Source organism: Periplaneta americana, chromosome 14, assembly GCF_040183065.1.
Source record: "Periplaneta americana isolate PAMFEO1 chromosome 14, P.americana_PAMFEO1_priV1, whole genome shotgun sequence".
Classification (NCBI taxonomy): Eukaryota; Metazoa; Arthropoda; class Insecta; order Blattodea; family Blattidae; genus Periplaneta; species Periplaneta americana.
This window is the reverse complement of record NC_091130.1, coordinates 154,208,773-154,226,963: the sequence shown is the minus strand read 5'-3', so window position 1 is coordinate 154,226,963 and position 18,191 is coordinate 154,208,773. Positions and strand designations below refer to the sequence as shown.

The 18,191-nt window shown below is 37.5% G+C and overlaps 1 protein-coding gene across 1 annotated transcript; it reads left to right on the top strand.

The window, feature by feature from the left end:
- Nucleotides 1–18,191, top strand: LOC138713893 (cytosol aminopeptidase-like). Its single transcript, XM_069846401.1, has 3 exons — nt 1–368; nt 12,041–12,425; nt 17,260–18,191. Exons 1-3 carry the CDS (start codon nt 31–33, stop codon nt 18,115–18,117), a joined length of 1,581 nt encoding a protein of 526 aa, XP_069702502.1. The 5' UTR covers nt 1–30; the 3' UTR covers nt 18,118–18,191.

Here is an 18,191-nt window from a genome sequence, read left to right as displayed (position 1 = left end):
ACGAAAATTTAGAAATACTAAATCACAGATATGGGGGGTATTTTGAGACTTGGGTTTCGTATTTGTGGTAAATTAAATAGCTTCAGCATGGCTGTGAGAACGAGCGCCAATATGGCCTGCTCTGGCGATTCCAAGCTGGTGAAGGGGCTGGTGATCGGCGTGCACGACTACGAGCGCAACTCCACTCTGGAGCCCGTCAAGTTCACCAGGACGGGTGAGGACTACAACCACCGGTGCGGGGGGGCGGTGGAGAGGCAGCTCAAGCTATCGGGCCCCCTGCCTGGCAGGGGGGAGGCGCGCATACTCTTCGGCCTGGAACCAGAGTTCAACGCCGTGGCCGTCGTGGGGCTTGGCGGCCAGTGTGCAGGGTACATCTTGTTGTGTAACAGTGTAGTCACTTTTTGCTGAACCTATGAGGGCTCTGCTTTTTTATTTTTACTTTTTAAAATAATAGTCTTACTTGCTTATTACTCAACTTTGTATTTTAATATGGATTAGTAGTATGTACAGTAACAACTGCACAAGTAAGTAAGTAAGTAGGCCTAATAATAATAATAATAATAATAATAATAATAATAATAATAATAATAATAATGTAATGTTAATGTTATGTTTTATTTAACGACGCTCGCAACTGCAGAGGTTATATCAGCGTCGCCGGATGTACTGGAATTTTGTCCCGCAGGAGTTCTTTTACATGCCAGTAAATCTACTGACATGAGCCTGTCGCATTTAAGCACACTTAAATGCCATCGACCTGGCCCGGGATCGAACCCGCAACCTTGGGCATAGAAGGCCAGCGCTATACCAACTCGCCAACCATAATAATAATAATAATAATAATAATAATAACATACATAAGTGTTCTGCCCATGGGCAGGTCTTTCACTGCAAACCCAGCATTCTCCAATCTTTCCTATTTTCTGCCTTCCTCTTTGTCTCCTCATATGATCCACATATCTTAATGTCGTCTATCTGATATCTTCTTCTGTCCCGAACTCTTCTCCCGTTCACCATTTCTTCCACTGCATCCTTCAGTAGGCAGTTTCTTCTCAGCCAGTGACCCAACCAATTCTTTTTTCTCATTAATACATTGTTTAGTCCACACCTGTGGAGTAACGGTTAGCGCGTCTGGCCACGAAACCAGGTGGCCCGGGTCCGATTCCCGGTCGGTGCAAGTTACCTGGTTGAGGTTTTTTCCGTGGTTTTCCCTCAACCCAATATGAGCAAATGCTGGGTAACTTTCGGTGCTGGACTCCGGACTCATTTCACCGGCATTATCACCTTCATCTCATTCAGACGGTAAATAACCTGAGATGTTGATAAAGCGTCGTAAAATAACTACTAAAAAAATAAGGTTTAGTATTGTCGGACCATCGGATCTGTGCCCCCGTAAGATATGCGAACTGAACCCTAATTCCTTCTCAGCCTCAGTAATTCATTTCTCTCCCTGCATTCCTATCCCTCTCCCTTTCTCTCCCTCACTACTCACAATTTTGGCCTTCTTGCAGGACAGTTTATTTGCACTTGCAGTCCAGTGTTGTCAACTCAACATGAACACTGTAGCACGGAGTGGCGAAAGAAATATTATTAAGCAAGTACGTAATAGCATTTTGCGATGAAGAGAAACAAACAGGTCAATATCTGTTTCCTATAAATCTGGCAACGAAAAGAGCAGCTGCGATCACAGGTGAGGCTTATTTAATTTCAATTGATTACGTATTAAAATTACTTACTTAACTAATACTGATATAATACATTTTTATGTAGTTTATATAGGCAGGTCAGAGTTCCTAATAAAGAAAATCAGGAGAGAGGGAGTCTGTGCAGGAGATGAAAAGTTAGAATCACCAGGGAAGAACAGACCAAGGGAACCTTTAATTCTTGTAGGTGATATGAACCGATGTATTTTAAGAAGAAAGATACAAGAATTTTATACCGTGTAGAAAGATTTCAATATTGAAGAAATTACTGAAGCTTGCGAGAGAAGCAATAATTTCCAAGGTTGGAGAGAAACACTGCGGAAAGTGATTCGAGACATGGGATTTAGGTTTAAAAGAATGTAGAAATACAAGATGTATTTTGATTGAAAGAAATGATATTGTAGCATGGAGGACCAGTTATTTATGACAATGTTTGACGGAAGTTTGGCAACATCCCTATTTGGCAAAGTTCGTGGCCTGCTGTTCAACGTGGTGGGAGGAAAGCGGGTGAAATGGAGTGAGTACAGGCGTTAACGTTTTCAAGAACGACGACAGCGCTGAAGGGGCACAGATCCGATGGTCCGACAGTAGTATGTACAATAACAACGGCACAAATAACCAATAATACATAAGTGTTCTGCCCATGGGCAGGTCTTTCACTGCAAACCCAGCATTATCCAATCTTTCCTATTTTCTGCCTTCCTCTTTGTCTCCTCATATGATCCATATATCTTAATGTCTATCATCTGATATCTTCTTCTGCCCCAAACTCTTCTCCCGTTCACCATTCCTTCCAGTGCATCCTTCAGTAAGCAGTTTCTTCTCAGCCAGTGACCCAGCCAATTCTTTTTTCCTCAATAATTATTTACCTGCGCCTACATACAACACCTTGGCTGGTGTATATAAAGTTGAAGTAAATGCTATTGCTAAGGTTTTCGTAATATATACTACGGTCTTTATGTATAAAAACCCATAGTAAATTCTTTCCTGCATAGCAAAAAGTTGATCTGGAAGGCCGTGTTTAGCTTATGGTAGAATTTGTAGTTTAAACTACTATTTATATGCATAACAAGAAGTATATACTTTTACTTCTAAGTTTAAGCTAAGAAAAATCGTAGTCTGCCCTGTTTGAGACTTTGTTAGCTCAGCACAAGCATTTGTACGGTTTAATAAGGCAGAAGTCATGCAAATTCGCGCTAGAAAAACCTACAAGAAAAGACGAAAACAATCACAACGTGATTATAAGAAGTTTTACAAATAAAAAATGTTATATGATCAGTTTTTGTAATGGACTATCGAAATGTTGATTTTGAGGTAACTGAAATTCTGTCAGTTGATTTTTGTTATTGTTATTTAAAATGATGTATGTATGATACATTTAATTTACGTGAAAAAACTCCGTATGCGTACAATATTTTAGGTTACGTGTAAATTTAATGACTAAAATTTTGGGCCTGTCTGATATTTATGTCTGATTTTTACTTTACTTTAATTTTCATGTTATTCATTTTCTTCATAATTTGCTTTTCGTCAATTTTTTTTTTCTTGGGGGTAAACTTCCGACTTAACTTTCACAGCCTGGATGGCTTTTTCTTAATCACTCCTTCTTGCGGCAGGAGTTTGCGACTTGTTTAATAATGCTGGGTATTCTTTTAATAGATTAACAAACAGCAGTTCTCATTCTCTCTCTTCCACACTTCACACTGCGTCGTAATTGTCCCTTTTCATGCTCAACTAACCAGATTTTGAGGACAACAATAAATTTTTCCACGAAGAAATTTGACATAAATACAGGAAGGCGAAAACTAACGAATATTAGCGGATAAACCCGAAGTACTGTCGATAATCGATATTATCGAATATTCTTGATAGTTTATACCACAGTCTAATAGATACAGTCACGCAACTCATACGTATAAAATATGCCAACATTTGACAGCTGGCGCGACAGTAGCCCTCTAGCGGCAGGCAAGTTAAAAGTGTGCACACGACTTATCATAACACATCAGAAAACAGGTTTTGCGTAGTTTATTTTATATTTTTATGCTATACAATAAGTGTATATGGTTCTTATTAATTCTACTTTAGAATCCTGGAAGAATTTCACACGCAGCTAATCTACAAGTTTCAGAAGCTGGGAATAAAAGTAATTCTTTCTGCTCCTTACAACTGAATCATGGCTCTGATCACGTATCATGGTTTGAAATAATGTAATTGTTCGTGCGTGGTCGGTTAATTCATTCATTCCTAAATATATTTATGAATCATTGGAACTTTGTATTTCCTGTGAGAAGAGTAAAAATTAGTAGCTTCAGAATTGTAGGGCATATCTCGTAGGGTACATCGCGTGGTGAACTCCTCTCCCTATTTCCTGAGAAATTAACGATTTTGCATACCGCAAATTGGGGTAAACTCGGCCGCTGAGGTAAACTTGAAAATAAAGAAAAGGGGAGGATTTAAACATTAATATGAAGTTCATTATTTTTCCATTTCTTAAGAACCTGTATTTCCGTTATTATTTTGAGTCACAAATAGCGCTGATGTTATGGTTTAAATTTTTATGGCAAGTTTACCGCATTTTACATTACATTTCCAGTTTTCACACATAATGCCTAAGTTTAACTTATCCTACCTATATAATACGTAATTTACATGCACTTACTGTTAATATGACGTAGGTGAGAACAAATAAATGAACACACAATTTTGTTAAAAAAATTGTAACTTCAATTAACTCAGAAAATGTAGGCCTAATTTTATTTTCAGAGCAGAAGTGATGTAAGTCAAAAATGGGTAATTAGAGGTTAAAGTAAACATTCTATAAAATACAGCGCAAAGTGGCAGTTAATATTGAATGTATTTAAACTATTAATAGTCGGTGAATAGAACGAAGGATATATTAATTGCTACTTTGCGCTGTATTTTACAGAATTCTTACTTTAAACCTCATTACCTGCTTTTGACTTACACCACTTCTGCACTGAAAGGCTCAAATAATCACTGGGAATGTAAAATCAACACCAATAACAGTCATGCAAATTATTACAGAAAAGATTGCTTTTTATATTAAATTTAAAAAGGCTCTTTTATTTCTTGAGAACTTAATACGTCTGCCACATGAATCTACACCAACACATCAGAAATTTATCGACACAGTCTGGATTTATTCAAGAAGTGAATATTTTGCAAAAGGATCACTATACTCCATGAATTCTTGCAAAATTAACACCATGATACCTACTTGAATGCTATAGAACATTCAACTTTTTAAAAATATAAAGAAAAAAACACGAATACAAAAATTATGGAATTACTTGCATTAAAAACTGTAGATATATTATCCAAAATCGGAATGGTTACACATTTACACATATGATCTCTGCAAAAAAAATAATATACTGTAACAGGTATTTACTTTGTTTTTATTTAAACTGTTCTTCCTGACATACAAATAGATAACCGATAACTAATAAATGTTTTATAGAACACAATACGTAGGCTATCTACAACGTGGATTATTGGTTATGACTGAGTTATGATTTTCTCTTGGTCTTTAGGGAATCTGAAGAACGACAAATTCGGAGATTTAAACTTGTTGTTACTGCAATTTTCGTCATTGCACACATTGCCTTTATTCCGACGCATGATTGAAACGTTATTATGACATCTCGCATCCCTTTAAAGCACGTGCTGGCTGTATCAACCCTATGACCAGTGCCTTGCCTGCCGCTTGGGCGCTAGTGTCGCGAATGTTGACAAAAAAAGTGTTGAAGTTGCGCGACTGTATGTATAAGACTGTGGTTTATACTACTTCCGCCTAGTACATCCTTCGTAGTAGTAGTATCAGGTTTATGCATACAAAACAAAGTATATACTTCTACTTCAAGTATCTTCTACAGTCGAAGCAAAAGATAATACAACAACTTTATGCAGTCCACCTCTTAGCCTCTTATTCGTCCTTTTTTTTTTTCTTTTCTTTCTACGGAGCAGGGATCCGAAGCCTTGCTCTACAGTCTGAGGCTTATTGTGCTTACCACTCCTATTCTGTGAATGATTGGGTAGTCGAACGGCCGCGCCCTTGTACAAGTACAGCACGCCGCACCGTGAACTTAACCCGGCTATTATATGGATGATGATATTGAATTATTAATGATGGCGAAATGAATCCGAGGTCCAGCGCCGAAAGTTACCCAAAAATTCTGCTTCTGGATGAGGGAAAACCCCTGAAAAACCTTAACCAGGATTTGAACCCGGGCCCGCTCGTTTCACAGTCAGACGCGCTGATTATTACTCCACAGCGGTGGACTAATCGGCCCGTTACCTGCGCAGTTAAGCTTACGTACAGTTACAATACCTTATCTTTTCCTGTACTCTCCTTTCTGAAACGCTTTTCTCAGTCAGCCATAAGTCTGGAGATTTTTGCTGGTCAGTAGTGCATTGAAGTCTCCGAGACTGTGATTCTGATTACAATAGGTGTTAATCGGAAAGTTCTTGTTCTGATGGTACGTAATTCAGTGTAAATTCATATTTAAATGGTCTTGAAAATGTGATTACTCATTGTAAGGGTTCACTAAGCTTTTGTCATCTAGTCCGCTGTCATAAAATCTGAAAGTTAGAATTTATAAAACAGTTATATTACCGGTTGTTCTGTATGGTTGTGAAACTTGGACTCTCACTTTGAGAGAGGAACAGAGATTAAAAATGTTTGAGAATAAGGTGCTTACGAAAATATTTGGAGCTAAGATGGATGAGGTTCAGGTGAATGGAGAAAGTTACACAACGCAGAGCTGTACGCATTGTATTCTTCACCTGACATAATTAGGAACATTAAATCCATACGTTTGAGATGGGCAGGGCATATAGTACGTATGGGCGAATCCATAAATGCATATAGAGTGTTAGTCGGGAGGCCGGAGGGAAAAAAGATCTTTGGGGAGGCCAAGACGTAGATGGGAAGATAATATTAAAATGGATTTGAGGGAGGTGGGATATGATGGTAGAGACTGGATTAATCTTGCTCAGGATAGGGACCAATGGCGGGCTTATGTTAGGGCGGCAATGAACCTCCGGGTTCCTTAAAAGCCAGTAAGTGAGTAAGGGTTCACACTCCAGGAAAACACTGTAAAAGACTTTATTTTTTCGAAAGAATTAAGTACATAGGCATAGCAATGCTGTAAATGTCTTTGATGTATTACATAATGAGGCAATACTGTACTACTGTCCGTGAATGATGCAATTCATTAATAAAATTATGATATAGGTGGCCTACTCTATATAGGCCTAAATCAGTCATAATACCCGCCTAATACGCAGTCGCTGTAGAGACGCGGTTTACATGCAGTTCCTTGAAGAGCGTCTTGACTGGTTTCATTCTAATAATAATAATAATAATAATAATAATAATTATAATAATAATAATAATAATAATACTAATAATAATAATAATAATACTAATAATAATAATAATACTAATAATAATAATACTAATAATAATAATAATACTAATAATACTAATAATAATAATACTAATAATAATAATACTAATAATAATAATAATAACACTAATAATAATACTAATAATAATAATACTAATAATAATAATAATACTAATAATAATAATAATGCTAATAATAATAATACTAATAATAATAATAATACTAATAATAATAATACTAATAATAATAATAATACTAATAATAATAATAATACTAATAATAATAATACTAATAATAATAATACTAATAATAATACTAATAATAATAATACTAATAATAATTATAATAATAATAATAATACTAATAATAATAATAACACTAATAATAATAATACTAATAATAATAATACTAATAATAATAATAATACTAATAATAATAATAATAATAATAATAATAATACTAATAATAATAATAATAATAATACTAATACTAATAATAATAATAATACTAATAATAATAATACTAATAATAATAATAATAATACTAATAATAATAATAATAACACTAATAATAATAATACTAATAATAATAATAATAATAATAATTTATTTATTTATCTATTTATTTAGAATATTAATGTGCAAAACAACAGCACAAGGCCAATTACAGTTTAGCACAAGATACAAAACGAAACAAAACAACAAATGATGATGAGAATGAATGATAGAAATGGCAATGAGATGAAATACAATCAATATAATAATAATTAAATAAAACGTATTACAAATGAATTAATGAAATCATATAAATGAAGACAGGAATCATATAATTAATATTGTAAAGTTATGCAAATGACGAGAATAATAATAATAATAATAATAATAATAATAATAATAATAATAATAATAATAATAACACTAATAATAATAATACTAATAATAATAATACTAATAATAATAATAATACTAATAATAATACTAATAATAATAATAATAATAATAATACTAATAATAATAATAATAATACTAATAATAATAATACTAATAATAATAATAACACTAATAATAATAATAATACTAATAATAATAATAATACTAATAATAATAATAATACTAATAATAATAATAATACTAATAATAATAATAATAATTTATTTATTTAGAATATTAATGTGCAAAACAACAGCACAAGGCCAATTACAGTATAGCACAAGATACAAAACGAAACAAAACAACAAATGATGATGAGAATGAATGATAGAAATGGCAATGAGATGAAATACAAACAATATAATAATAATTAAATAAAACGTATTACAAATGAATTAATGAAATCATATAAATGAAGACAGGAATCATATAATTAATATTGTAAAGTTATGCAAATGACGAGAATAATAATAATAATAATAATAATAATAATAATAATAATAATAATAATACTAATAATAATAATAATAATACTAATAATAATAATACTAATAATAATAATAATACTAATAATAATAATTATTATTATTATTATTGTTATTATTGTTATAATAATAATTATTATTGTTATTATTATTGTTATAATAATTATTATAATAATTATTGTTATTATTATTGTTATAATAATTATTATTTTTACTATAGTTATTATTATTTTTTTTATTATTATTATCCTTATTATTCCATTGTTTTATGTGTTTCTGTTATTTATGGTTGCTATGCATTTTTATACTGGTTGAGTGGAAGAGAAAGCCTTCAGACCTTGACTCTGCAGTGAAGATAAATGAATTAATTAAATGAAGGAATAATTTAAATTGTAGGGAACATAATCGTAGTATCATTCTTTATCACTATACTACATTGTATACAGTCTATGAGGTCTAGTTTTGAACCATGAATAAAACGTCAACTTCAGTAGAAACAAGATGCTGTGGCACGCGTTAAAGTGACGTCACGTCATTATAGTCTATAACAGTTAACCTTATCTCCATACGCCTTGGGACAAAATACGGTTCCTATTAATGATCACGTGGCCATTATGCAATTTCAATATTATAATATAAAATATGTCAGTGCTTGCTAACGAATTCTACTCTGTAGTTAAAATATTTTCATTAAAAAAGTAGATTTTTTTTTCGGTAAGGGAGCAACATTTTTATTTCGTTATACTGATTTTTCCGTAAAATCTAAATTAGTTAAATTTAAATACAGTGCTACTATAAATATGATCTTTCCGACTACAAACTTGAATAACTATCGTTACGAGACACTTAGAAACATGATATTGGTATCACTGGAAAGAGAAACTCAAATATTTTTGTTATCCATTCGATAAATCACGTGTGCTACTCTTAAATCAGAAAAAATTAGAAAACATGAAAATGGTATCAACAGAAACAGAAACTCCAATGATTTTAACATTTTTTCACTGGAAAACATGAAACAGAAAGAGAAACATTTGGTTCACAACCGTAAGTAAGTCACATGTGCTCAATGTGAGCTCCTTGTGTCACACGACACACATCAAGTCTGTAGTCAATTTCCTGCCATACACGCTGTAGCATTGGACCAGCCACCAGTGCAATGGCCTCTGTGATGCGCACACGAAGATCCTCAATGGTACAGTAGGTGGTAATGGTGGCTGATACACTTGTTGTTTTATAACACCCCACAGAAAAAAAAAATCACAAGGAGTGAGGTCGGGGGAATGTGGAGGCCAATGCAAACATTATAAATCTTCACGGCCAGCACGTGCAATCCATCTCCTTGGAAGTCGTGTATTCAGTTCGTTTCTGACATCTAAGTGGTAATGGGGTGGTGCCCCATCCTGCTGAAAAATGAGACCTTCGATGTCCTGTTCCAGTTGTGGAAGAAGCCATAATTGTAACATATCTAGGTACCACTTACAGATACTGGGCCCTCTGGGTGGATCAACACCAAATTTTCTTCTAAAATTGCGTTGTACACTGACAACAGAATGGGATATGTGAAAATCTAGCACATAAAATGCCCTCCTGTCTTCGTTTGCAGCCATTTTTCTGTAATATCGTCTCCTAGCAACGAAATTAATAAATCTGCGACAGGTTCACCAAAATAACAAAACATATCTGAGTTTCTCTTTCCATTGATACCAATGTCATGTTTCTAAGTGTCTCCTAACGATAGTTATTCAAGTTTGTAATCGGAAAGATCATTAATAGTAACACTGTACAGTATATTAACGTTACATTATATGAGGGAAAGATAGGGGGCAGAAAATTATTTTGTTATATTGGCCACCGACGTAGCTCAGGTGGTAGCGCGTTTTCCTGCTGATATGGAGCTGCGCTCGGGCGTGCGTTTGATTTCCGCTTGGGCTGATTACCTGTTTGGGTTTTTCCGAGGTTTTCCCCAACGTAAGACGAATGTCAGGTAATCTATGGCGAATTCTCGGCCTCATCTCTCCAAACACCATCTCGCTATCACCATTCCATCATCATCATCATCATCATCATCATCATCATCATCATCATCATCATCATCATCATCACCATATAAGGATTAAGCCATATGCTCGTTGCGGTTTCATGAAAGCTAGAATTGTAAAAATTGTTCAGACCATCTTCTGTGTGGGCGTCCAATATTATCTTTCCATAAGGTCTATAATTTAACATCAGTTTTGGAAATCCTTCTTCTGGCATTCTATCAATATGATGTTTCCAGGCGTTCCTATATTTAACTATTCGATCAGTGAGTTTGAAAATATTTAGTTCTTTTCTTATATCTTCATTTCGTTTTTTATCTAGTGGAGTATATCCTGCTATATTTCTTAGAAATCTAATCTCTATTGCTTCCAATTTTTGTTCTTGTCTCTTGATGATCGTCCAACATTCTGATCCATACATTACTATAGGAACAGCCATTACTTTATAAAATTTCATTTTTGTTTCTTTTCTCGTATTTTTAAGGGTTCTTTTAATAGTGCCACACATCAGATTAAATTTATTTATTTTGTAATTAATATCTTCACTTTTAATATAGGATAAGTTAAAACCTAAATATTTAAAACTATTCATTTGCTTTAAAATTGTATTATCAATTACTATTTTTGCTCTTAAGGAATCATGTCCTTTAAATGCTAAAATTTTAGTTTTATTCTTTCATATTTTAATAGTACATTATGCAACGAGCCTATAATGATAGTAATTAAGACGGGAGGATGTTTATGAAACGAGCGCAAGCGAGTTTCATAATTTTCATACGAGCGTCTTAATTACCATTATAGGCAAGTTTCATACGACTTTTTATGCTCGACCATATTTCTAACTTGAAATTATTAATAACTTTCACGTTATCTTATGTGAATGGGAAGAGAACTGACCTTGTGCAATCTCGTGAATTGTGAGATGTGCGCAGACGCGAAAGTATTGATTTTTTCCCCGAAACGAATGTCGACGACCTTGATGTAATCTCGTTGAACTTGATATAATCTTGAAATTGAATTCGACATTGAAAAACGAGATGACAAATTGAATTTATTTGAATATTATTTACAATTAACGCTAATTATATAGTAACAGAACATAACCTTCTGCGACAGTATTGGATTTCCAGCCTGCGTGACGTTTTGCTAGTTGTCTTTCGATTGCATATCCGAGAATAATCGAAAATCTGAACTTTAATGAATAGGTATACTTTAATGTGACATGCCGTAAAGGGCTGCTACCAGGTGTATAATTACTACATTTCGGCATGGTCGAGCATAAAATAAATAAAGAATGTGATAGAGGACACCCTTGTCTAACACCAATTCCATCGACGCTAAATAATTTAGTAGTTGATACAGCGTCGTTAAATAACCGACGGTTTTTATGATACCATTTTACTGCATACTTTTTGCGGGTAACACAGTATTGTAAACTGGCTCTGTCAGGTACAACGAAGAGGAGGAGCGCGACGAAGGCAAGGAAGCGATCCGAGTGGCCGCCGCCGTGGGCTGCCGGGAGCTGCAGAAGCTGCACATGCAGCGCATCCACGTGGAGGGATTCGAACACGCGGAGTCCGCGGCGGAGGGCGCAGCGCTGGGGGTGTGGCTGTACCAGGAGCTGAAGGACAAGGAGCGGCAGATGCCCATCCCGCAGCTGGAACTGCACGAGGACCCCGACTGCACGAGCTGGCAGATAGGCCTGCAGAAGGCGGCCGCACAGAACCTGGCGCGCCAGCTCATGGACACCCCTGCCAACATCATGACGCCCACCACGTTCGCGCAGAACGCCGTCGAGATCCTCTGCAAGTCGGGCATCAACGTGGAGGTGAAGGTATGACGAAAAACATCAACACCTCAAATTTGTTCATGATTCAACTTTTTACGCCGTGTACAAAATCAGATATTCATATGCCGTCGATCATGAGTGATAGTGATATACAGTAAAACCTCGATAGGACGCGCCCGCTTATTACGCCATCCCATGTAATTCGCTTTTTTTGTCCGGTCCCTGCACATTTCATATATAACGCCTTTATAAAATACCCCGTTTGTTGTGCTCAAGTCCCGCATAATACGCTGTTTTTGTGGAATATTTTCGATGTAATTTTCAGCAATGTACTGTAACAGCAATGAAACATCTTGGTCATTGAACTCACTGGTGCCATTAACCTGAAAAGTATTGGTATTTGACTCTTTACCTGCGCATTTAAACCTTCATACTTCATACCTTAGTATACCCCACCCTCTTGTTACGCTCTCTTATTCGACTCCTTATCTGCGTGCTTAAAGCCTACATACAGTTACAATAGGTTCGTTCCAACAACAGTCAGGAACCGTCCGTAACCATCGTGAGCATGCGCAGTACAAAAAAAGCGTTCCAACACAATCCGAACCAGTCCTGAACCGGAAACATGTACTGCAGTCGGGCGTTCCAACAAGCTTTTGACACGGGTTCGGAACGGTCAGAAATAGTCCGTGGATTGAGGCATGTACGGAAGAGTACGCGAGACGCGCATGCGCATAAGCTCACCAACGTCTCCTGGATACTGAAGAAAGACATGATCGACTGTTCACATCATTGAGGTTAAAGATGAAAAGTGACAGTACAGACGAATAATAAAACTAGAGATTTAATTTAAATTTTCGCCAAAAAGAAAGGGAATGAAAATTATTTGGGTATTGAAATAGTTAATTACAATTTCAACATGCAGCTTTGATTAAAAATATAATAAATAACGTACATACATTAATAATTAAAAAAGAACTATTTTTAGATGAGAGTCCCCCAGTACACGACATTGAATTAGCGGAATTCTTGCCTTCCATATTTTTTGTCATCTTTTTATAGAAAATGATCGAAATTCTATTTTCTGCAATTAGAATTAGCTGCGAAACGATAATAATAAGCATCCCGTTCTTAGCAAAGATGATCACAGTTATAGCATCTCTGGATTTAGTACATAACTAGCTCAACTAGCGCATGCGCGTAAGATGGTACAGGAACCGTACATGAACTGATCCATGAACCGCTTGTTGGAACGAACCTAATACCTCACCCTCTGCTAACCCTCTCTCTCAAACAGCATTCCTCGCTCGGCCGTAATAAAATTCTGGAAATTTTTGCTGGGCAGTTTGTTGTCCTTTAGTGTATTGAAGTGTCTGTGAATGTGATTACAATGAGTGTTAAACGAAAAGCACTTTCTGTGTCGGAAAAATTGGAAATCTTACGAAAGTACGATGAGAACAGTACTCTTACTTAGAAACAACTATCTGATTCATTAGGAATCCCATCATCGACATTTAGAACGATAATAAAAAATCGCGACTCAATCACTACAGCTGTGACGTCGGAGGATGTAATCGCAGAAACTGAAGTGTGGTAAACATGAGGACTTGGAGAACACGCACATGGCAAACAACTATAAATGACTTCCCCCCCCCCCGAAAGAATTAAGTACAGTACCAGGGGCGGATGCAGTGGGGGGATTAAGGGGATATATCCCCTCCCGAAATTTTGAGAAAAATACGAAACAAGAAACAAAAATATTAATTTTAATTCATGAATGTACATAGGAATTAGATAGTTTTCCACGTAAATTCTCTTTGCTAAAATGTTAAATTCCAAGAGCTGCAGGAAGACAAACACAGCGTTCTTACTTCAAGACAGAGAGTCATGAAGAGTATTTTAAGCTTTTAATTTTCCTTCTCTTCTTAGACTATTTCATTAGTCAGCTCAAGGACAGGTTTTATAAATCATAAGGGAATCCTAAAGTCCATACAAACTTTTCTGCCTAAAAACATAGTGCGAGCATCAGATGAAGATTTAGAAACTGCTGTTGAGGCTGTAGTAAATCAGTGGCCCAATGATGTTGATGCATCACCAGAGTCTTTCTTCAATGAATTGAAGATGTGGAGAAGAAATTTCCTTGATCAGAAAAATCTTCACCTAATACCTACTGTTTTTATATCGTCTTTGAACAGGTGCAATGAAATTATTTTTCCCTGCACTCGCAAGGCGCTGAAACTTTTCTGCACGTTGCCTGTAACTACAGCAACAACAGAACGGTCGTTCTCAACATTGCGGTGTTTCAAGACTTACTTGAGGAGCAGACAGATTAAATGGACTGGCCTTGATGTATATACATAAAAATGTAGAAGTAAAAGCTCATGAAGTACTGGATGAAATGTCTAAGAAGCCTCGTCGCCTTCTTCTGTAAATGTCATTCTGTCATTGTTTTTGTATTGCAGTCATTGTAAATGTTAAAATTGAAAAATTATGGTTTATTTAACAACGCTCGCAATTGCCGAGGTTATATCAGTGTCGCCGGTGTGCCGGAATTTTTTCCCTCAGGACTTCTTTTACATGCCAGTAAATCGACTGATATGAGGCCTGTCGCATTTAAACACACTTAAATGCCATCGAGCTGGGTTGGGGTAGAACCCGCAACTTCGAGCACAGAAGGCTATACCGACTACGCTACTCAGGCCAATTTGTAAATGTTTGTGACTCGGAAACAAATTGTGAGTATATAAACTTATTTCTCATTACTCCATTTTTACTATCTCCTCAAATCCCTCCCCGAAAAAAAATCCTGCGTCCGCCCCTGTACAGTACATATAGTAAATGTCTTTGACGTACAGCACAGTAATTACATAATGGAGTAATACTGTATTACCTTTCATGAATCATGTATTTCAATAAAGAAAAATGCTAATAGATACTGAATGTATATAAGTCAAAATTAGTATACCCTCCTAATACGCGGTTTACACCCGGTCCCTTGAACAGCGTCTTATCGGGGTTTTGCCGTATTTTATAACGAATTAAGCTCGGAAGATGAATATAATTTTAGTATGAGAAGAAATTCCGAAGGCCGTGAAAGAACAGTTCAAGAAGCGTTCCAACAACGTAAAATCCCGATCTATAGTCGCGTCGATGTTATTTTCGGCGTGACTCCTCCTCTTTGCTTACGCCTTAGAAAGTGAAGGCTCTATAAAGTTCTAGGTAGGTAGTATCGTTCGCCATTTTTGTTCTTTCGTTGCCGAGCTACTAGACGAGGAATCTATTTGCCGCACCGTTAAACATTATCCTGTCGTAGCTCCTATGATAATAAATCAAACGCACTGTAATTCAGCAAATAATTGAGCGGCAAATAACGTCCTCGTGTGCTTTCTGCACACGCCAACGAAAGAGCCAAAATGGCGGGCGATTGTGTTAAGTATATATCAAGTCTTAGGAAGTACATAACGTCATCAACAGCGAATCACAAGACGCACACGTTTAAATGTAACCGACCTGCAATGTGATTGACTGCCGGAAATAAGAGCGATGGGACTGTAGTTCTGAGAACGTACTCTACTAGTCCACGCGGTATTACAGTCAAACGAACGCCAGTTTAACGTATAACTATTTACTAAACTATTTCCAACTAAAGATTGAAGTAGACGTAAACAAAACCGAAATGTATTACTCCGCAATCGCAAGCTAGCTACCAAAGCAGCCACCAGGGCGCATTATTTTCAGCAAGTGAGCACGCAGGGCAGCCACCGTCTGATATATTGCAGACATTTCAACACATTCATTGAACTAACCCGTAAAATGCTCACAGAGGGTTAATATTTATTATTTCTTTACTGGGAATAGTGGATTTTTCTTTTTCTGTAGATTCGTGATTGAATGTTATTCTTTGAAGAGTGGAGAATTTCTTTAATTCTACAGAAATTTATTTGAGGTTGGCAACACTGAATCTCTCACTGTGTTGTCCCAGCTGTGCTCATGTGCTCTGTGAAGCTGCAAGTCCCTTGGGAGGGATTTAATGCCTATTACGCATGCGCGTTGCCATAATACACGTTACAATGATTTAACACGCAATGTCTGAAACTACTAATATAAACATGTTTAAATCGTAAGAAAGTGTTCTTATAAGCATGTTTAATTCACTCGTATTCCATGTATATTATACATTTTATTATTTTAGAAGGAACTATTTTAATGTGAGGAAGAAGATGACAAGCATGAGTTTGGAGACGTTATGCGTCCAATAGCCAATCAGGAACCATTATGCCTTACTTATTGGCTTTTAAGGAACCCGGAGGTTCATTGCCGCCCTCACATAAGCCCGCCATTGGTCCCTATCCTGAGCAAGATTAATCCAGTCTCTACCATCATATTCCACCTCCCTCAAATCCATTTTAATATTATCTTCCCATCTACGTCTCGGCTTCCCCAAAGGTCTTTTTCCCGCCGGCCTCCCAACTAACACTCTATATGCATTTCTGGATTCGCCCATACGTGCTACATGCCCTGCCCATCTCAAGCGTCTGGATTTAATGTTCCTAATTATGTCAGGTGAAGTATACAATGCGTGTAGTTCTGTGTTGTGTAACTTTCTCCATTCTCCTGTAACTTCATCCCTCTTAGCCCCAAATATTTTCCTAAGAACCTTATTCTCAAACACCCTTAATCTCTGTTCCTCTCTCAAAGTGAGAGTCCAAGCTTCACAACCATATAGAACAACCGGTAATACGGAACCACTATGCCACGTACATTTATTTACATCTACTTCAGTCTTTAGCTGGAAAGAGAGTCGTATGGCATTCGTTTATTAGAATATTGAAAATATTGAGCACTTTAAGTTTGATATGGACTGACTGCCCACAATCAGGTGCAAGGCTGGGCGGAGACCCAGAACATGGGCGCCTTCCTGAGCGCAGCCAAAGGCTCCTGCGAGGCCCCCATCTTCCTGGAACTCAGCTACTACGGGACCAAGTTCGACGAGCGGCCGGTGGTGCTCGTGGGGGGCGGCGTCACGTTCGACAGTGGCGGCTTGTGCCTGACGGACCCCCACAGCATGCGGCACATGCGTGGGGACATGGCGGGGGCGGCGTGCGTCGTGGCGACCACCCGGGCCGTGGCCCACCTGCAGCTGCCCATCAATATCCGGGGGCTGGTCCCCCTGTGCGAGAGCATGCCGGGGTGCCAGGCCCCCAAGCCGGGGGACGTGGTGACGGCCATGAGCGGCAAATCCATCCTGGTGGAGCACACGGGCTGTGAGGGACGCCTGGCCCTGGCCGACGCCCTGCATTACTCCCACACCTTCTGGCCGCGCTTCGTGGTCGACGTCGGGACCCTGACGCGGGATGCCGGCCTCGGCATGGGCTCCGCGGCCACGCTCGTCTTCACCAACTCGGACGCGCTGTGGGAGCAGATCCGGCTGGCCGGTGTGCACACAGGGGACCGCGTGTGGCGGTTCCCGCTGTGGGACTACTACAGCAAGCAGGTGGGCGTGACAGGGCGCGTGGACGTCAGGAGCGAGGGCTCGGGGCGCGGCGGGGGCGCCTGCAGGGCGGCGGCCTTCCTGCGCCACTTCGTGCCGTGCGGCGAGTGGATGCACCTGGACGCCCTAAACGTGATGTACGCCGACGGCACCAGCGAGCCCTACCTGCGGGAAGGCATGTCCGGGCGCCCCACACGCACCCTCGTGGAGTTCATATCGCAGCTTGTCTGCAAGACTTGCAAGTGAACCGATGTCCGCGTGTTTGATAAGTGATGTTTGTTTTCTAACTAGTGTGTTCATATTGTTGGTAAATGTATTAA

Bases quoted from the DNA above. Each gene is read 5' to 3' on its own strand.
- LOC138713893 (XM_069846401.1), top strand. From the start codon at position 31: ATGGGGGGTATTTTGAGACTTGGGTTTCGTATTTGTGGTAAATTAAAT. The intron at 369-12,040 runs GTACATCTTGTT...TGGCTCTGTCAG, and splicing joins CTTGGCGGCCAGTGTGCAGG to GTACAACGAAGAGGAGGAGC. The intron at 12,426-17,259 runs GTATGACGAAAA...GCCCACAATCAG, and splicing joins GCATCAACGTGGAGGTGAAG to GTGCAAGGCTGGGCGGAGAC.